This window comes from Geotrypetes seraphini, chromosome 5 (genome assembly GCF_902459505.1).
Source record: "Geotrypetes seraphini chromosome 5, aGeoSer1.1, whole genome shotgun sequence".
NCBI classification, from domain to species: Eukaryota; Metazoa; Chordata; class Amphibia; order Gymnophiona; family Dermophiidae; genus Geotrypetes; species Geotrypetes seraphini.
The window spans coordinates 134,008,040-134,030,035 of NC_047088.1; the positions used below are offsets into that span (position 1 = coordinate 134,008,040).

Sequence of the window (21,996 nt, forward strand, 5' to 3'; positions counted from 1 at the left end):
TAAATACATTTTTATAAATATGCCACATCCAACCTATTTGTTTTTCCCAGAATCTTATTTTCCAGCATAACATTCAGTAACAAAAATGATTAAAACGTCTTTGTGACCTCTGTTCAATTCATTTGATAGCAGCTTCCATATTTCACTCACCAGGCTTGTCCAAAATAGTGATGCAAAAATCAGATCTCCTTAATCTAGTAATTGTGCTCTTAAAGATTATATACCAAGGCCAATTTGAGGAGGTTGAACTTCTGACATGAATATACACTAGCAAGCCAATATTCAAAAGATTTGTTTGGGTATCTTTGGGAATTATCTGGACAACTCATAGCATTGCCCAGCTAAACATTCAGCACTGTCCAGTTAAAATTTATGAGGTAGATCCAGGCAACACAAATCACGGGCTTAATGTTCACCAGACAGTAGTTAACTTCCAACCAGATACATAGCTGGTGCCATTTTGAGCTCAATATCTTGATAAAGATAACCTGACAAAGTTGTCTGATTATCTTTGCCTAGACATGGCCGGCTGAATATCAGCCACTCATTGTATGGGCAAATCTGTTGGAAGAAATTATTCTATTTAATAAGATGACAAGAACTAAGCAGAATGTAAATATATCATATGTTCTATATAAACTAATGCAAAATATTTTAGAAAAATAGATGATAGTGGTTCTTCAAAATTTATTTTTTGGGATTTAATGAATACTTTTTCAGTAGAAGTTCAAGGTAAGTTACTTTCAGGTACACTAGGTATTTTCTAGGGCTTACAATATAATTTAGAAACATGATGGCAGATAAAGGCCAAATGGCCCATCGACAGTAACCATTATCTCTTCTTCTCTCCAGAAGAGCCCACATGCCTCTGAGGCAACAGAGGGTTGTACCACTTTCCAAAAATCACAAGGAGCACTTGCACAAGATCTTAAGCAGCAGCAGATTTGAACCAGAATTCTCTGTCAGTCTAGTGCTCTAACATTCATTTTAGGCCCACTACAATACTGTGGACCATTAATTGTAGGAGATTTTGCAAATATTTATAGAAGACACATACATTAAACATCAAACAACAAATTGTTGGAGGGTGGATTACTTACCCATATTAATAGCTGCATTAAAACAACATTTCCTTTTCTGCAGGCAAGATGCAGAGCTGTTCGCCCGTCTTCTTCACCGCAAGTCTCATTCACTTCATCCCGTGTCCCATGAGCCAGTAGCAGGATAACTGCTCGCAAGTCCTCTTCAGCTGTGGCTCTCAGGAGTTGCTGGCCTAGGGAGAGCTCTGGGCATTGTAGTGGAGTGAGGAACAACTTCTGCTCATATTTTGCTCGTATCCAACGCTCTTTTTCTTCCCTGGAAAAACAAGTGAAAACACCTATTCAAACTATGTAGACACACTGGTATAATTAAGCACTAAAACAGTGAATCCTCAGTATCTTTAAAATTAAAGAGAACCTACACATTTATATGGCAATACACTTACTTTTACAGGCTGAATATGCACATATTTCTTTAGACTACTGTCAAATATGTATATATGTTTGTTTATTAAAACTTGATATACCGCCAAATCTGAATGAACGACTGTTTCTAGGGAAAGGTATCTAACTCCTACAACAGAAACAGTCGTTCATTCAGTCAACAGCTCTACGGAGTACCGCAGGGCTCAGTCCTGGGTCCACTCCTTTTCAACATATTCATAGGTGATCTGACTCAGGGGCTACAGGGTAAAATAACACTATTCGCCGATGACGCCAAACTATGTAATATAGTAAGTGAATGCAATTTGCAGGATAGTATGGCACAGGACCTGCTTACATTGGAAAGATGGTCCTCAACCTGGCAGCTGGGCTTCAACGCTAAGAAATGTAAGGTAATGCACCTCAGTAGCGGAAATCCACGCAGAACTTACACCTTGAATGGAGAAACTTTAACTAGGACTTCAGCAGAACGAGATTTAGGAGTAATCATCAGTGCAGACATGAAAACTGCCAATCAAGTAGAGAAGGCTTCATCTAAGGCAAGGCAGATGATGGGTTGTATCAATAGAAATTTCGTCAGCCGAAAGCCTGAAGTCATAATGCCGTTGAACAGAACCATGGTGAGACCTCATCTGGAATACTGTGTACAATTCTGGAGGCCACATTACCGTAAAGATGTGCTCAGAGTCGAATCGGTTCAGCGGATGGCCACCAAGATGATCTCAGGGCTCAAGGGTCTCTCGTACGAAGAGAGTCTGAACAAATTGCAGCTCTATACTCTCGAGGAACGTAGGGAGAGGGGAGACATGATTGAGACATTTAAATACATCACAGGACGTATCGAGGTGGAAGATGATATCTTCTTTCTCAAAGGACCCTCGGCCACACGAGGGCATCCGCTCAAACTCAGGGGTGGGAAATTTCATGGTGACATCAGGAAGTATTTCTTCACAGAAAGAGTGGTTGAACGTTAGAACAAGCTTCCAGTGCAGATGATCGAGGCCAGCAGCGTGCCGGACTTTAAGAATAAATGGGATGCCTATGTGGGATCCCTACGAGTGTCGAGCTGAAGAATTGATCACTAGGTATAGATTTAAGAGGATGGGTCAGTAGAGTGGACAGACTTGATGTGCTATAGCCCTTTTCTGCCGTCATCTTTCTATGTTTCTATGTTTCTACAATTATCTCCATAACAGGTCTCCAATGTCACCTCTGAAGTTCTAACCTAAACTTGCTGGAAAAAATATGTTTTTAATAAAATCTTAAATATTAGAACTTCTCAGTCCTAATCACCAACAATAAACTATCCCATAAACTAAGAGCCAGCTAAAAAACAGAACTCTCCCAAATCAGTTCCTATTGAGGGGTTTATTAAGCGTGAATTAAACCATGGAGGGGCATAATCAAAAGGGACGTCTAAGTCCATTTACATCCATCTTGCAAGTCGTCCAAAGTAAATAACAACTTAAGACACATTTTCGAAAAATACATACAACTTTTTTTTCGTTTTGAAAATCGTCTGCCGATCTGATCGTCCAAGCCGCTAAATTGTCCATCTTTATACCACATTTTCGTCCAACTTTCCGTCCAAGTCCAAAATGCCTAGAACAAGCCCTGTTGGACGTGGGAGGGGTCTGCAAAGTGATGGACTGCACACCCACACATTTCTAAATAATGGGGTACCTTACAGGGCACGGCTGTGAACTTCACAAAAAGGGTGCCATGTCTTCTCCTCCTTACAGCTCCCTTGTAGGTTACGGTGAGCCCCCCAAACCACCTCCAGAATCCCCTAGATCCACTTATCTACCACCCCAATAGCCCTTATGGCTGCAGGAACCACTTATATGCCAGTGAAAAAGGGTTTTGGGGGTGTATAGGGGAGTGCACATGTATCAATATCAGTGCAGTGATTACAGGGGCTTATGGGCATGGGTCCTCCTCTCTATGGGTCCCTAACTCACCCCAAAGACGACTTAAGCTGCCTCTATGCTGGACGACTAGACTTTCCTATGCCAGGCGGCCAAGCGATGATGGTCTGGAGGCTGAATTTTAAAGCTGTGATTAATATTTTTAGGGAGGGGGTCGGTGATCACTGGGGTAGTGTGGGGGGGGGGTCTGTATTATGTGTTTTCAGTGCTTATCTGGTGAGTTTAGGTGGGTTTTTATGACTTAGACCATGTTTTACAAGGTCTAAGTCACAACATCCAAGTTCCGTCGATCGTGGGCTGTATAACTTTCAGTTATACATGCTGTACAACTAAGTCTAAGCCTGCCCACGTCCCACCCAACTCCCGCCCTCAACACTCCTCCCAAAACGCCCCATTTAGCTTTGGTCGTTCAGCGGCACTATGAAGGCCTAGGTCGTTTAGAAATACGTCCAAAACCCATTTTTAGTATCGGCACTTGGACGTATTTGAGAAATGTTCGTCCAAATGCCAACTTAGGCCGATTTTTGGACGTATTTCTCTTTCGATTATGAGCCCCATAGGCTTTTCTGGGGCTACTATAGGAGCTGAAGTGGAGTTGTGATTTATATACAATTTAGTTTAAAAATTTAGTTTAAAATTGAAAAAATTACACACAGAAACAGTGTATGTTATCCAGTACTCCCCTTCCCTTTCACGTTCTTTCCATTCTTTCACAAATCACAGGTCTCTCAAAATTACCCACAATCCCCCAAATTCTATAAATGGTGCACACCCAATTATAGAATTGGGGCAGTTACATGGGTAACATAATTAGATAACTGGCACTTAATTGGAGATAAATACCAAAAATTGGACTTAACAATCATTAATTTGTATTAATCAGTTGCACATAAAACTAAACTATGTTCTTATTCTGTAAACTCAGCACCTAAGTTCTTTCATACAATTGCAAAGGAGGCATTTAACATACGAGGGGAAAGGATGCCCCAAAGGTATTCCAGTTAACGTTATGCAAGCTTTATATTATACATGCTTTTATGCAGCTTTATGCAGGCAATTGCCACATTAAGCAGCCACTATCAGCCAAAGATATGGTATAAGTGGCTGTGTCTGTTGTTGGACAAATGTGGGTTTACTCTAGGATTCTGTAACAGATTTGGCGCACAAAGATGCCATTATAGAATACCAGCTTAGTACCCAATTTTTTGGGTACTAAGTACCTAACATTTAGTGCCTTTTTATTGAATTAAGCCCAATGTGTCCAGTGAAGGATCCTCCTATTAAATAACATTGTCTGTCTCTCATACTCTTCAAAATGAAGAAATTGACCCCAGGAGTCCACAGAGAAAGAAGCCATGATGATCCTGAGATGGACTTTAATGAAAGAATCAAAGTTCCAAATATACAATAAAAATCCAAGTTCCAAATATACAGTAAAATAATCAACATAAAAATAATTCACATGAGAAGTAAAAATCCACATATAAATCATAAGGACCTAGTCCTCTAATAGCACTGGATCCAACACGGTCTGCGTTTCAACAAGATGTCTTCTTCAGGAGTCCCTAATAGTCCTATGATGATGAATACGTGGAAAAAATTGATATGTGGAGAGACGACCGCTGCTTGAAACCAAGGCAATGACAGTTACTCTTCCAGTCCAAGAAGCAATCATATCCACTCAAGATATGAATGCAAGAGTGCCACATGTACTAAAACAGTCATGAATGAGGATAAATACCCTAATATTATTTGTATGAGATCGGTACACCTCACTACTCCTTGTCCAAATCTTCAATCATCATCTAGAAACAAAATAAAGCAGTATTTTTTAAACTTATTACCAAAACGCAGCTCAGGCGGAAGATTACAAAAAAACTGGCTCCTAACCACTCATCTCGCTGTGGAGATGGTAGATTTCCATTCAGTCTGGCTACAAAGCCTTTAACTAGTTTCTTATCTTTTCAATGCTTCCTTAGAGTCCGGCGTGGTCCAGAGAACTGGAGATGGGTGAATGTGATCCCTCTGCACAAAAGCGACGTATGGAGGAGGTTGGAAATTACAGGCCAGTTAGTCTGACCTCAGTAGTGAGTAAAATAATGGAAATGCTTCTAAAGTGGAGGATAGTGAGATTTCTAGAATCGAATGGACTGCTGGACCCGAGGCAGCATGGTTTTATGAGAGGCAGGTCTTGTCAGACAAACCTGATTATCTACCCACAATTATATGACTTTTACTCATTTAATATGATGCAACTGTAATTCCCTATATTAATATATGGGCCTCTTAATTTTTAAATCGCTTTGAACCTGTACTGAATAAGTGCGATTGAGAATTTTGGATTCGATTAGATTTATTAAACAAATTGTTAAGAGGACCTTCCAGAAATTCTCTGAACTCCCTCAATATCCTGGGATGTATCTCATCCAGCCCTATGGTTCTGTCCATTTTTCAATCTTTCTTCTGTGAACAGTGCAATTTCTATTCCATTCTCATACAGTATATACGAAGGGAAATCATAAATTAAAGGCAATTGTTAAATTATGTGATAACTGGAACAGAGCTAGCGAAAGGCAACATATGTATTTGTACATTTCTTATTGGATAGTTTGTCCACACACAATGCAACACTCGGCCTTTAGTCGCATGACAGCCATAAAGTCAGAAACATGGACGCGCCATTGCAAGATTGCACCATCGAAGTAGTGCACTTTTTTGGGGCAGAGGGAGTGAAACCTGTGGAAATTCACCCTTGTATATTGACTAAGTATGAACATAGCACCAAGAATCAACAAAGTTTTTGAGTGGGGAAAAAAGATTTAAAGTGGGAAGAACAGGTGTAACCAGCAAAGGTTCTGGTCGCCCATCAACATCGCACTCACAAGAGCACATTGACAAGGATGCCTCGATTAGAAAAGACTGACAAATAATGGTGTCTCAATTGGCTGTAAATTTGGATATCAGATATGGATCTGCATTTGTCATAATGCATGATGACTTGGAACACAGGAAAGTCTGCGCACGATGGTTTCCCAAACAGCTTACTGATCTGCACAAGCAACAGCGTGTGGAAGTTGCGACCTATTTCCTGAGACAGTATGAAGAAAATCAGAATATTCTGGAGAGAATTATCACTGGCAACGAGATATGGGTGCATTACTTCGATCCAAAGAGCAAAAGACAAAACATGATGAAGTAAAGGAAGCAGTGCTCACCTGGTTTTGGGAGCAGCCAAAGACTACTTCTCTGTAAGAATGCAGAAGCCAGTTGAATGATACAACAAATGCATCATCTTGGATGGGGACTATGTGGAAAAGTGATATGTTCAATTGCCCCCAGTTACTTCTATTAAAGGTGTTAAATATATTTTGCCTTTACTTTTTTATTTACCCTTGTACATTTGCCAGCCAATTGTGACCCTTCTCCAGGATTTTCACCCTTGAACACCAAACAGAAAAATTTGTTTAGTGTACCCGCTCTTTCCTGATCCCTCTTCACAGGGTGGCTGTTAGCATCTTTCAGTCTAACAATTCCATTTCTAACCTTCCTCCTTTTCCCAATATAACTTAAAAAAAAGTCTTGTCACTTCTTTACTTCTCTAGTCATTTAGATTCCATCTGCACTTTTGACAAACTTTGTTTTTCTCTTAGTTTCTTTTGAGTTTTATCTAGCCTTCTTTTCTGTGTACTTCTTCCATTCTGCTGTATTTCTTGAATGCTGCTTTTTTGTAGGGTTACCAGATGTCTGTGAAAACCCATATATGTCCTCTTTTTAGAGGACTATCTGGGCTTCTGGACTGATAGTCCTCTAAAAAGAGGACATGTATGGGTTTTCATCTGGGCTTCTGGACTGATTTAGCAAAACCCAGCATTTGTCTGGGTTTTGGAAAGCCCAACAAGCTCCAGCTGCATCTGGAGGGCATGCTCCAGGCCCTCCAGACATGGCTAGAGCTCATAGCAAAGAGAGGAGGCATTTTGGGGGCAGGGCTTGAGGTCAAAACAGGATGAGCCTAGAGACTGGGCGGGGCTGGAGGCAGAACGGGGAAGGGTCATGTGTCCGGGGTTTTCTTTTTTTAAATATGGTAACCCTACTTCTTTGGCTTTTATTTTTTCAGCTACTTGTTCAGAAATTCATATTGGTTTCCTTTTCTTCTTGTTTTTGTTTCCTTTTTTTTTTTTTTTACATAAAGAGCTGTTGCTATTTTTATAGCTCCTTTCAGCTTGCAGCACTGGTTTTCTGCTTCTCTTATGTCTTCAGTTCTTTTTTAATATACTCCCCCACTTTACTAAAGTCAGCATATATATGGATATAGATATAGCTATAGTTATGTAGATACAAATATAAATTTAAAAGTTGTTCTATGATGTACTTTAACAGGATCATTCTGGGAGGGACAGTGTTAGAGTGATCATGATCATTGAGTCTACCGTATTTTTCGCTCCATAAGATGCATCTGACCATAAGACGCACCCATGATTTAGAGGAGGAAAACAAGAAAAAAAATTCTGAACCAAATTCTCCCTGTCAGGCTCTGCACCCAACCCCCACACTCCTTTCCAGGCTCTGCACCCTGTCCTCCTCCCTTCCAGGCTCTGTACCCTGTCCCCCCTCTGGTGACCAGGGGATAGAGCAGGCTGGGACAGGGGACAGGGCAGGGCGGGACAGGGTAGGCCTAGTGGCAGTCAGGCCTAGTGGCCTAATGGCAGTCAGGCAGGCCTAGTGGCCTATTGACAGGCAGGCAGGCCTAGTGGTCTAGTGGCAGGCAGGCAGGGTGGGGCCCCCAGAACTGGGGCAGCCATTGACAGAGCGGTGCAGGATAAGGCAGAAAGCGAAAAACTCACACCTGCCTGCTTGCCGCTCTAAACCTGCCGCTGCTGGTGCCGTCTGACTCTGCCGCTGCTGGTGCCGCTTGGGAGAAGGCAGGAGGCTGAAAGCTCCTGCCCTGCATTGTTGGACCACCATTCACGGAGCAGCACAGGACAAGGCAGGAAGTGAAAAACTCGCACCTGCCTTCTTGCCACTCCAACTCTGCTGCTGCCGCTGGGGAGAAAGCCGGAAGGAAGGGTAGGAGGCTGAAAGCTCCTGCCCTACAGCGCTAGACTGCTGGAAGAATTAATGTAGGGGAGGGGGTTAGTTAATATTCGTTTTATAAGACACGCCCTTATTTCACCCACTTTTTTGGGGGAAAAAGTGCATCTTATAGAGCGAAAAATACAGTAATTATCAAAAATTCAGGTGGGGAAGCTAGGGGCCTGAAAAATAAATGGAGGGGGGTGTGCCAGGTAAAACTAAAATTTTGTCTAAAGTGCCTATTAAGTTTGCAACAACCCAGATTTATGTTCATTTAGAACACTCAGGGGCTGATGCAAAGAGGCTTGCGTTTAGAGCCGTGCAGATGTCTGAGCACTTGACTTCTATCATGAGTGTAATATTGTGGCATGCAAGAAGCTAACTGAATGCATATTTTATATGTGGAAAATCTGAAGCATATATGCATGTGCGTGTGTGTGTGGAGAGGGGGAGAGAGTATGCCGGACATATGCACACAAGGTTTTGCGGTAAGTGTGGCTCCTTCTGTGCACGTCTAAACAAACCCAAAAATGTCAGCACACATTAGTACTTGTTCTTCTGTAAATATGAGCTTTGCAAAAACTACTTACACATGAGATTTTTCCAAGGTTCATATTTAGGTGCAGAAGAACAAGTGCTAATGTGTGTTTTCGCTTTCAGTTTTCTACTTTCCTACTTCACACATGCTTGTTAGCGTACTTTCCATATGCCTTTAAAACTTGCAGAGGGCTTCCTTCTGCTTGCAAAACAAGCCAAAACCAGCAGTTAAATTTGAAAGATTGAACAAAAATTCTCTCCATAAAGCTTTCAAGCCATCCCAAACTCTAGCAAAAAAAAAAAAAATCTACTACCTACATTAGTTCTTTAGCGTATAATTTAATACAACATGTAGCTATGTCATCTAAATGAGTTAAAATCTGTGCACAAGTACCCTTTACATTGTTCAGTGCTTATAACCCATGTTCAACCCATGGTAGTAACCCCATAGCTAAGCCTGTGGTTGAATTCTGCATCAGCCGCTCAGTGTGAACTGTCATGTTTGTCCGGGTGTCTTGAACAAATCTGATATAAAAATAAAGAAGGTACAAATGAAGACTTGGGAGATGAATTGAACAATCTTGTAAAAGATTCTGAAAATGAGGTAAGAAGATATGGAAGATCTTGAAAGTACAGTGAAATGCAATTTTTTTTCATTTGGTGCCAGTAAGGAGTTGATTAACAGTTATGTTAAACATACCCTCAATTACCTGGAAAGCTTCTGTTTGTGTCCTTAAGCACTATTTACACAATTCACAGTAATCTAGTGTCAGGTTAGCTTTAATCTGTTTTTAAATACTTACACAAACAGTTTCTTCCAACAGTAAATCAGGATTAGTTTTGCCTCACTTCCTGGTACATGCAGAGTGACCTTAAAGTGACCCTATATGCAAGCTTTGATGCAAAGCCTTCCAGAGATAAGCTGTACAGCAGTCATGACAATGAAGCATTAGCATATTACATATAAACCCTCTTACCATTAACTCTGTTGGCAAAGATCCAATTTACCATATCCACTAGTATATTGATCATAGGGAAGACAAGTTTTGCTGTTTCATTACAATATCATTATTTTCAATTCAAGCTTTTTGTAGTCTAAGCCAGTGTTCTTCAACCTTTTTACACCCGTGAACCAGCAGAAATAAAAGAATTATTTTGTGGACTGGCATACTACTAGGACTAAAATTAAAAAACCCCATTTACGCCCCATCTCTGCGAGCTCGGTCCCCGCAAACCATCTGATCCCATCTGCACAAGCCGCAATTATGATTTTATATTGAACATATTTTATTAAAGTATAAAAAGAAACAATATTCCGAACAACTGTGATTTTATAAATACAAATATACAGAGCACGGACCAACAAAACCCCTGTCTCCCCTCCCCTTCACATATATCCCCTCTAATATCAAGAAAACTGAACAAGCCAAGTTATTATAGAATGCTACATAGAAATATCATGCTAACAGAATACTGCAGTCCCCAGTTATATCTCTAGCAGGATATATATTTCAAATCTTATATATTCTAATGACAAAATAGAAATAAAATTATTTTTTTCTATCTTTTGTTGTCTCTGGTTTCTGCTTTCATCTTCTTTTCACTCTTTTCCTTCCAGCATCTGCCCGTTCCATCCAATGTCTGCCCTCTCCCCCTTCCATATGTATTTGACTTCTTTCTATGCCCCTCTTCCCTGTCCATCCAGCCTGTTCCTCCTCTCTCCTTTTTACATCATTCATTCCAGCTTCACTGCCTTCTTCATTTTTATCTCTCCTACACCAGATCTACCATCTTTATCCCTCTCTCATTTCTCTGCTGACCCCCTTTCCAGAATCAATGTCTCTCTACTTTCTCATTCCTCTCTCTCCCCTTTCCCTCATCTGATCTCTCCATTCCACCCTGACCCCCTTCCCCTCCTGTAATCTCCCTGCCAGCTGTTTCCTTCCTTTTTTCTTTCTCCCTTCCCTCTTTCCTTTTTTTCCTTCTCCCTTCCCTCCTCCCTCTATCCAACATTAACTCTCTTCCCATCCCTTTCCCTCCTCCCCTCCCAGCAGCATCTCTCCTTCTTCTTCCTTCCCTCCTCCCTCTATCCAACATTAACTCTCTTCCCATCCCTTTCCCTCCTCCCCTCCCAGCAGCATCTCTCCTAACTCTCTCCGTCCAGTAACAGCTCTCCCTTTATCCAGCAGCTTCCCTGCCTCCTACAGTGGCTGTTTCCCCTTCCAGCAGCTCTCAGTACTTGCCTGCAGGAAGTTGCAGGTAAATCACTGCCCTGGCAAATAGGAGAGCTGGTGGGAGGGGAGACAGCCACTGTGAAGGCTCCCAGGATCTTGCTCGCACATGCTGACCATCTCCCTCCACCTGCACCTGAATCTGCAGCTCTCTTCGTTCTAATCGCAACTTTCCCATGGCCCTCTTCAGCAACTCGGCAGGGGCGGCGATCAAGACAGGCTGCCGACGTCGGGACCTTCACTCTCTGAGTCCCACCTATTTTGTTTCAACTTCCTGTTTCCGAACAGGCGAGACTCACAGAGGGAAGGCCCCAACGTCGGCAGCCTGTTTTGATCACCTGAGGCTGGGAGGAACATTAGTCAGCAGGAACTGCAGTCGGGAGGAACCGCAGTCGGCAGAAAATTTAACTGCCGACTTGATCTCGCCGGCCCTGTGCGGAGCGGCAGAAATTTTCTGCGGACCGGCACCGGTCTGCGGACCGGCGGTTGATGAACTGTGGTCTAAGCTACCCAAAATAGCTACTTTGAGCTTTTTGTAGTCTAAGCTACCCAAAATAGCTACTTTGATATTGATAGTTCAGAAACAAACTCTGAAAGCAATTCAGCACCAATTTACTGGAATAGATTACCTAGGGAGATTAGGATGGAAGAAGAGTTGAAACGATTTAGAAAGCTACAAAAAAACTTTGCTTTTTCTGTGGGTCTTCGGGTATGGAAGTGAAGAGTTGATTATAAGTCTGTGGGTAAGGTGAAATCCAAGTACAGTTTTAATATTCCATATGCTTAGCATATATTAATGTACATTTATTATGCATATTTGAGATTTCATATGTTCAATATATGTATATGTAGCTAAGGTCTTGTTTCATGTATGTACTCGTTGTATATGTAGCTGAGGTTTTGAAATGTAACTATGTAAATCACCTTGAACACCAGGGATGCAGGTATTGGTAAGGAATAAATATATTAATAAAGATGAAGTCAAATTCAAAATGATTGGAGTGTCTAAACTCAGTACCTTCTAACCTCAAGTACCCATAGAACTGGCACTTAACTTTATCAAAAGCCAAGAGAGATTTGAGACAGGGAAGGAATTTTTTTCACAGTTATAAAACTGGCTACATATGTATGTGTAGGGCCATTGGAGTCTTGCAGTATGGATTAGTGCTGCACGATTTGCCAATTCGAATCAATTCACATATTCACTTTGGTGAATTGATTTGAATCGATTTGTTTTCTTAAAAATCAGGCTCTCCAATTCAGTGAGCAACCCTCCTTCCTCGCATACTTTTGTACATCCTAAAGCATTAGCGAGCGGCAGTGCTCTAGCAGCGAAAAGTTTGTCCTAAGCGCTGCCTCTTGCTGGCTGTCCACTGCTGCTGCTGCTCCTGCTTTAGGAGGCCCAATGTGAGAGCTCACGGTGGGGTGCTGCATGTTGGTCGAGAAGTGCTGCATAGGGGCAAAGGCGCCAGCGCTGTGAGTGCCCGAGCATCCCCAATATTTTGAGGACCTCCCACGACACATTACCCTTGGCCCCGTGGCTTTAGGGGGCTCCCTGAAGGCTGGCATGTTTTCCCCTTCTATCCACCATTGTCTGGCTTTGCGCTGGCCTCCTAGTTTCACTTTACAAACTAATTACGGCCTGCAGAGGATCGTCGGTGCTGTAGCAATTCTAGCAGGCTGCCGTCGGCCTCCGCTGCACATTCCCTCTGCTCTGTGGTCCATCCCAGACCAAAACATGACATCACATCAGAGGAGGGGCGGGATCACAGCAGAGGGATCATGTGGAGGAGGCCACCATTAGCATGTAGCACCGGCGTTCCTCTGCAGGCCATAATTAGTTTTTAAAGTGAGATTGGGAGGCCAAGGGGATGACGGCAGAGAGAAGAGGGAAACATACCAGCCTTTGGGGGGCCCCCTGGTGTAGCTATTAGAAAAACACAGAGGGAAGGAGGGGGTCCAGAGAGAGGGGCATATGCCAGACTGAGTTGGGGGGGATGATGTGAAGGGGAAGAAATAATGGGTCTGAAAACAGGAGAGAGAGAGAGAGAGAGATAATGGACAATGGGATGGAGGGAGGGTGGGAAAAGAGAGCGGAGAGAAGTTGGACCCAAGGAGTGGTATGGAGGGTGGGGGTAGAGATACTGGATAGGAAGGTAGTTGGGAAGAGAAAGGAAGAGATGGTGGACCCTAGGGTGGTGGGGAAGAAATAAAAAATTTGGACAATATACAGTTGAGATATTTACATACATAAAATTGCCAAAATTTGTATAAACCACTAATATCATTTCTTTGTATAATTATATATTTGCTTCCAATTGGCTGCAAAGCCTCTTAAATCAAATCCTATGTGCATGCCTTGTGCCATGATTGCTGGTATAGTTATGACTTGAATCAAAATACAGGTTAGGAGCAATGAGGAGTCAAAGTAGGCATTAAATTTCTTTTATAACATTTTTGCCTACTTTGGTAGCTCATAAAAGGGGAGGTAAACTAATGTTACATTTCAAACTTTGTATATAAAATTAGTGCCAGGGGTTGCCGCTTTAAAAGATCACTAACAGCAGGTCAGCAATTTCATATTTGAGTTCTTTTAGTACCCTGGGATGTATATCATCCGGTCCTGGTGATTTATCACTTTTTAACTTGTCGATTTGGCTTAGTACATCTTCCAGATTCACCGAGATTTTTTCCAGTTCCTCCGCATCATCACCTTTGAAAACCATTTCCGGTTCTTACATCTTCTTCCGTACAGTCCTAAGGAAAGAATTCATTCAATCTTTCTACTATGGCCTTCTCCTCCCTGAGCTCCCCTTTTGCTCCTTGGTCATCCAACAGTCCCACAGATTCCCTCACAGGTTTTATGCTTCTGATGTACCTAAAAGAATTGCTGTGAATTTTTGCCTCTTTTGCCAGTTTCTCTTCATATTCTCTCTTAGCTGTCTTTATCAATGCTATGCATCTAACTTGCCAGTGCTTGTGTTTCTTCTTATTTTTTTCATTCGGATCCTTTTTCCATTGTTTAAAGGATGTTTTCTTGGCTCTAATAGCCTCTTTCACTTCACCTTTTAACCACGCCGGTTCTCGTTTCCACTTCTTTCCACCTTTGCCGATACATGGAATACACAAAGCACACTGGATGCAGAGAAAATGTTACCATATTTTTCCTCTCCATAAGACGCACCTTACCATAAGACGCACCCATGATTTAGAGGAAGAAAACAAGAAAAAAACATTCTGAACCAAATTCTCCCTGCCAGGCTCTGCACCCTGTCCCCCTCCCTGCCAGGCTCTGTACCCTATCCCCCCTCTAGTGGTCTAGTGGTAGGCCAGGACAAGGTAGGCTGGAACAGGGCAAGCTAGGACAGAGGACAGGGCAGGCCGGCCTAGTGCAGGGCAGGAAGGCAGGGTTCCCCCACCCCCCGAAAGGGCCCTCTAACCCAAGGCAAACAGGCAGGCAGGGCCACCCACCCAGAGGCAGGCAGGATCCCCCTTACCTTAACTCTTCTGGTGGTCCAGCGCTGTAGGGCAGGAGCTTTCAGCCTCCTCCCTTCCCTATAGCTTTCTCCCCAGCGGTAGCAGCAGAGTCGAAGCGGCAGAAAGGCAGGTGCAAGTTTTTTGCTTCCTGCCTTGCCACTCTGTGAATGGCGGTCCAGCGCTGTAGGGCAGGAGCTTTCAGCTTCCTGCCCTTCTCTCCTGCTTTCTCCCCCGAGTGGCAGCGGCAGAGCGGCAAGCAGGCAGGTGTCAATTTTTCTCTTCCTGCCTTGTCCCACGCCGTTCTGTGAATGGCTGTCCCAGTTCTCGGGCAGAAGGCTGAAACTTACTCTTGTAACCTGGGTCATCTTTGGTAAAACATACTGCTGTTTGACCTATCATCAACCCTGAGGGTCTTTATGAAATTTCTAGCTATCATCGCAGCATTCTTATACAGTCTGGGGATTCATTGACAACTGGTTGATCAAGGGTATTTCTGAAGTAGAATCAAATAAATCAATGTAGAACATAATACAGGTACTGAAGTTACAAGAGTTCATCAACAGCTATCCAAACTACAACTGGGGCCTTCATCTTCAACTCCAACACAAAGGAATTCTGCCAGATACTGCTCAAGCCATGGCTTATCTTCCAGTCAATAGATACTTCAACTTGCAATGGATGAATTCAATCAAAGTTAGTGCAGACATCAGTCTGAGCCCTTATTATTATAGCTATCTGTATAGCATCTTCAGATGTATACAGCATATAACAGACACACATAAGAGCCCTGCTTCATGAAGCTTACAGTCTTTAGACAGACAAGAATCACAGGCAAAATATACGGTATTGTCTTTGAGTTAAAACAGTGTGGCCAGCTGCAATTGTGAAGCCTATTAAGAATGCTGTCCACGGGTTCATTAAGCAGGCCACATGCAGGAACAATAGACAAATTAGAACTTGGGGAGAACTGAGGCTAAGATGTAAGTTTCAGGGCTGGAACAGTTGGATGGCTTCTAATTGAAGGTAGGTATACTTTCACCTACCTGAGGGAATCAGTAAAGAAATCTTTATCATAGAAGCAATCTATATAGGAAATACAGAGCAAGGGGTGAGTGGGAGACGGCTAGCGTGAGCAAGCAAAAAATAAATTTAACAACAGTGTTTCTTTTCATAAAACCAAATTCAAAGTTAATTCTAGCTCCTTCCAATCCTTCCGTAAACGCTTGAAAACTTGGCTCTTCTCAAAAATCTAATCTCCTCCCGTTCTCTAGTTCCCCGCCCCTCTCTATCTTCTCAGTCCCTCTCCTATATCCCTTCTTTGTAATTTCCTTTCCTCCTAACCTCTGTAAACCGCGCCGAGCTCTGCGCAGGCGGAGATGGTGCGGTATACAAACCTAATGTTTAGTTTAGTTTAGTTTAGTGCAAAACCAAAGCAATATTTGTTCAGAACTGGGTGTGAAAAGACATGGTAAAGTATGTTTTGTTAGAGTGACGGGGCTATATGAGGCCTGCATCTTTCGCTGTGTTTGTAATTCTATAGCTGGGTGCTTCTATTTAAGCACAGGCAGTGACTCACACACTGTGGAACCTTCTCTCAGATGTCAGAATTGATGTCAGAGGGAAGGCTTGTGGGCCAGCCATGTGCAGCTTGTGAATCACACGCACCGTCCCTGCACGGAGTTGCTGCTGGAGGAGGATAGAGTGAGTCAAGAAACAAGAAACAGGGTCTGCTTCAGGGGTGGGGGGTGGTGCAGGGTGCTGGCAGACAGACAGGAGGGAGGGAGGGATCTCCAGCAGCAGCTTTAGCAGGGGGAGGGCGGGCAGTGATCCCCGGTGGCGCCTTTGGCTTCTGTGGATGGGTTAGCTTCGGGAGGAGGGTGCGAGCGGGTAGGGATCCCTGGCGGCGCCTGTGAATTCTGTGGACGGGTCGGCTTTGGGGGAGGGGGGAGTGTGGGCAGGACAAACAGGGATCCCAAGCGTGGAACTTACTTTTGGAACAAAGCTGGGAGGCAGGGAGGGGGCACAAACTCGACACAGAAGGCAGGGAAGGGGCATGAACATAGGACACAGAAAGGAGGGAATAGAAAGGGAGAATTGATGGGCATGTGTGTGTGAGTGAGATATGGTGCACATGGGAAAAGGAAGAAAGGAAAATTGGGCATAGAGAGGAGTGAGGTAAAGATGCATGGGGAATAGAAGGCTGAGTGGGTGAAATGTTGGATATGGTGGTGGAGAAGGCAGACTGAAGGGGATGCATAGTGATGGAGGGTACAAGATCCTAGTTATATACAAATTCAACTTAAGAATGATTTAAAAAAAAACAGAACCTGTTCTTAACTCAGGGACTGCATGTACTATCTAATCTAATCTTCCATTTGTGAGTCGCACAAACCTATATAAGCTCAAGGCGACAGATCAAAGAGGAAGTGGGAAAGTAGTAGGGGACGGGGGCATGGAGAAGCAAGAGGAGGGGTGCTATACAGAAGTTGAAACAGTTAATTGTCAAAGAGGTGGGTCTTCAGGTTTTTTCTGAATGTGATGTAATTTGTCTCTTTCCTGATTGTTTCTAGTAGGTCATTCCAGGTTTTTACACCCAGATAAGTTAGCATAAAGTAGAAAATTTGCTTGTAGTGGAGGTATTTTGTGGATGGCAGATTTAGTTGGATTCTATTAAGGATTCTTTTTTATGTCGACCAAACAGTAGAGAATAATTGGATGAGAGGGACTGCTGAGTCTCCGTATAGAATCTGGTGTAGGATACATGACAATTTGAAAATTATTCGGGATGATATTGGGAGCCAGTATAGTTGCCTGATGAAGGTTGTAATTGAATCATATTTCTTTAACCGTAGATTAGTCTAACGGCTGTGTTCTGGATGAGCTGCAGTTTGTGAATAAGAGTGGTGTTGATGCCAAGGTAGGCGGAGTTGCAATAGTCCAGTTGAGGTAAGACCATCATCTGAACGATCAAAGCAAAGTGATGTGGGTGGAAATATGGTCTTGTGAGTCGCAGTTGACGCATAGTGTAGATGGTCTTTTTCCGAAGGTTAGAGATTTAAGGTTCCATTGTGAGTGTTGTCTAAAATGCAACCTAGTACCTTGGTGGATTTTTCCATTGTGAGAGTGATGCCTAATGAAAGAGTAAGGTTAGATATGACATTCTGTTGTGCGGTGTGGAAACCAATGGCTTTGGTCTTGGTGGCATTCAGTTTCAACTTGTTCGTTTCCCAGGTTTGGATTTTATGTATATTGTTTGAGATTTTTTTGGCAATATTAGGATGGTTATTGGTTATGGGGATGAGGAGGAGGATGTCATCGGCATAAGATAGTACAGCTTCGTCTTCCATTTTGATATGTCCCAGCGAGCTCATGAATAAATTGAATAGGATTGGGGATAATGGGTAGCCTTGTGGGACACCACAGAATGCCTTCCAAGGGTTGGAGTATACGTCTTGTTTTTTGACCATGCATTCGCAATTTTGTAGGAATTCAGTGAACTATTTCAGTACAATCCCTGTTATTCCGATATCTGAAAGTTTGGTTAGGAGTAGTTGGTGGTCCACTGAGTCGAAGGCTGCATAGATATTAAATTGGAGTAATATTGCCTGATGACCCGAGTTTAGCAACTGTTTGATTTTAGTGATTAGAATGATGAGGAGCTCGGTGCTGTGCTTTTATCGGAAGCCATATTGGGACGTATGAAGGCAGGAGTGTTGCTCTATGTATGAGGCTAGCCGCTTGCTGACATGGGACTCAAGGATTTTAGTGAGGATCGGAATGCCAGTAATCGGTCTGTAGGTAGATGCTATGGAAAAGTCTGCTTGGGCTGTTTTTGGTATAGGGGTTAAGGCTATTTTACCCATGTCTTTGGGTAGGTGCCCTTGGTTCAGGAAACTATTTAGCAGGTTGGTGAGCCAGTTAATGATATGATGCGGAGCTGCTGATAGAAGATATGGAGGACAGTTGTCTAGGGGGCTGCTTCTTAAAGCTAGCTTTGATATTAGTTTATTGGTATCAGGGATGGAAAGGTTAGTGAATGAAGTCTAGATCTGGTCTGCTTTTATGGGTTCAGTATATTCCATAGAGTTGTGTTGGGAAGTATTTGTTGTGGCTGTCTTTGCAACTTCCAATTGGACCAATTTGACTTTGTTGAGGAAAAGATCTGCTAGTTTTTGGGCTGAGATTTTATTAGAGTGGGTTGCAGATTCTTGGTTTGGGGGGGGATGTCAGTTGTCATACCAGGCAAAACAGTTTTTTGCTGTCAGTTGTGTTGCTTCCTAGTTTACTGGCACAGTAGTTTTTCATGGTTTCAAATATACAGTGATACCTTGGAATCTGAACTTAATCCGTTCCAGAACTCCATTCGAGTTCCAAGACAATTTTTCCCATTGAAAATAATAGAAACTGGATTAATCCCAGATTTTCAAATAAATTTAATAGTAAACACACAGTTTAAATTTTCAGGAGATCTCTAAAGCAGTTACATAAATAGTATTTTGAAAGCAATCAGCTCTCTGATCTAATTTGAGAGATCTTATTGTAAATTCACCCACGTTTCAACCGTCCCTCCCTTCTTCCTGTTTTCACTTTCAGTTCTTTCAATCAATGCCCCCTGCAGCAGATTCCCCACTTGGGCTATCAAAAGCTTTGCATATCATGCCCAAAGCTCAATGCCACTTTTCCGCAGTCCCGTAGGAAAACCCAAACGTGTTAAAAATTCACCTGCCTGAGGCATACAAAGGAGCAAGGACGATCCGCAGCAAGATGTGCAAAGCGAGCTGGGCTCCTTTTATGCCGAATGAGTGTGAATAGTCACAGAAGCCGCCCCCATCAAGGACTGGCATATACTTATAGATTAGGATGTAGCCAGAATATTGTTGTTTAAAGTAACATAGAAGATGACAGCAGATAATACCTGAATCCAAACTATAATGAATTCTTGTCAAAATTTGCAGGATATAAGTTTTCCAAATTTCTTTATTTTTTATATACCGTTTATCAGTTAGATATCTAAACGGTTTACTTAAGATTTAAAAATAAAATGTCAAAATAAAAAAATATCATATTGAGAGTTAAATAGTACGGGGGTGGGCATAATCAAACTGATGTACATGAGACGAAGGGGAGATGAGGGCAGGTAAGTTTGTAAATACATCTAGATGAAAGTAAAAATAAAGGGAGGTAAGTGGAGAGGGGAAAAACATTAGGGTAGGGCTCGCTTCAAAAGAAGCGTTTTGATTTTCCAAATTACTTCAGAGAGTTGTATGAGAATTATTTGAGAGAGCTGAGATTAGAAAGTATAGGTATCTTTGGGCTCCTTTTATCAAGCCGCGCTAGTGGGGTTAATGCGCGCGACGTTTCATCATGCGCTAATCCCTGCGCTGGCCAAAAACTACCGCCTGCTCAAGAGGAGGCGGTAGCTGCTAGGGCGGCCGGCGGTTTAATGCGCACTATTACGTGCGTTAAATCGCTAGCATGGCTTGATAAAATGAGCCCTTTAAAAAGAAAAGTCTTGAGTTTAGTTTTAAATTTTTCTAGAGCGTTTTCTAGTTGGAGATCCAATGGAAGGGCATTCCACAAAGAAAGTTGGAGTTTTTTATTTTGAAGGTTAGAAGTATTTTAAGAAATTGTATGGTATAGTAACTGTCCATCCAGTCTGCCCAACAGTCACACTCATTATCTATTCATGATTAAAACACAACAATAAATGTATAAAATATTTGATCCTAGTCTTTCTTTGCCATTTCTGTAGAAGTTCATCCTGCACTGTCCCTATGTTCCAACTACTGGAGCCCTCTCCAAACCATCACACATTGTCTTGCCATATATAAAACAACAACAAAAAAGGCTGAACAGATACCCACCAAAATTAGACTGTACTATGACCAATATCATGGGTACATAAAAGGCCACAAACTACTCAGTATTCTTCAGCTCAAAAGAACTTCAGCAATGTGACAACCAAAATTGTTATGGTTGTTCAAATTATTGATGCTCAAATGGAGGCTGTTTAGCTACTCATCATTGAACATAACATTTGTAGTCCTCTAGCTGCTTAATTCATAACAATTTAAAAAATATATATCTTTATTCATTTTGAAGCCAAAAATAAGTGCAACATATTATACAATCATATTACACTATAATAGCACCTAAATCCAATCAAAATTGTAATCTATGACAAATACATATATCCTCCCCCCCATTTTCCTATTCAAAAATTGCACTCAAAAATTTTTTTAAAAAAATTTTTCAACCCACCCACCCACCCTGGATGTGCATGATCAAGGGGCAAAATCAACAATCACTCTTTGCAAAATGTTGTCAATGGCTCCCAAATATCCAGAAACTTCTTATAATGTCCCCATTGTATAGCCATAATACGTTCCATTTTAAAGACGTGACACAGAGACTCCCACCAAAAGGTATAGTTTAATCGATCCCAGTTTTTCCAATTCCTTAAAATAAGCTGTATGGCAACCCCTGTCATAATAAAGAGAAGTTTGTTATTGTGAGACGATATTTGACTTTTAGCTCTCATTAAAGTGCCAAATAGCACAGTGTCGTATGTTAGTGCCACTGGATTTTCCAGTACTTTGTTCACCTGATCCCAAATGGATCTCCAAAATTGAAGTATCAAGGGACAATAATATAATAGATGATCTAACGTCCCAGGTTCAAGATGGCAGTACCAGCATCTATTAGACTTGGAACTATCTAATTTCTGTAATCTAACTGGAGTCCAAAATACTATATGTAACAAGAAAAAACATGTTTGTCTCATAAATGCAGACACCGTACGTCTCATCCTCCAAGTCCAGATTCATGGCCATTGAGACACAGTAATCTGATGCTTTACCTTAATGCTCCAAATGTCACGAAGACCAGTTTTTGGTTTCTTATTCAAAAATCCAGATATTAATTTATACCACTGAGTGGCCTGGTGACCCAGGAAATCCATCTGGAAACACAGGAAGGGCAAACTATACTGATTTTTAAGATTTTTCCAATTGGGGGCGTGACTTGGCGACGTATCTAGATGGTCGGGTGAGAGTTGAGCTCTGCGTTGACAGACACTATTTGTGTTAATATAAGTCACAAAGAATTTTTTTTTTTTCTTTTGTTAGTGAGTGATTTGGCTATAGTAAAGTTTGGCAACAGGAAAGCAGACAAAAATTGATTCTGCTTTCATGGCTACAGGAAGCGCAAAATGATCAAAGCCTGAACCGGCTACCCCCTCACAGGCTCCGCTGCCTAAAGAAAACAAAG

The 21,996-nt window shown here is 42.1% G+C and overlaps 1 protein-coding gene across 6 annotated transcripts in view; it reads right to left on the reverse strand.

The window, feature by feature from the left end:
- AGAP1 (ArfGAP with GTPase domain, ankyrin repeat and PH domain 1) overlaps positions 1-21,996 on the reverse strand; it is a 1,748,840-nt gene that overhangs the window by 1,479 nt on the left and 1,725,365 nt on the right. For 5 of the 6 annotated variants that reach the window (XM_033947219.1, XM_033947222.1, XM_033947220.1 and 2 more), the window contains one exon: positions 1,101-1,356. In XM_033947219.1, the coding sequence (XP_033803110.1) occupies positions 1,101-1,356 (256 nt within the window). Of the gene's footprint in view, positions 1-1,100; positions 1,357-21,996 lie in introns of those variants that run through there. The other variant, XM_033947224.1, reaches the window with a different exon arrangement.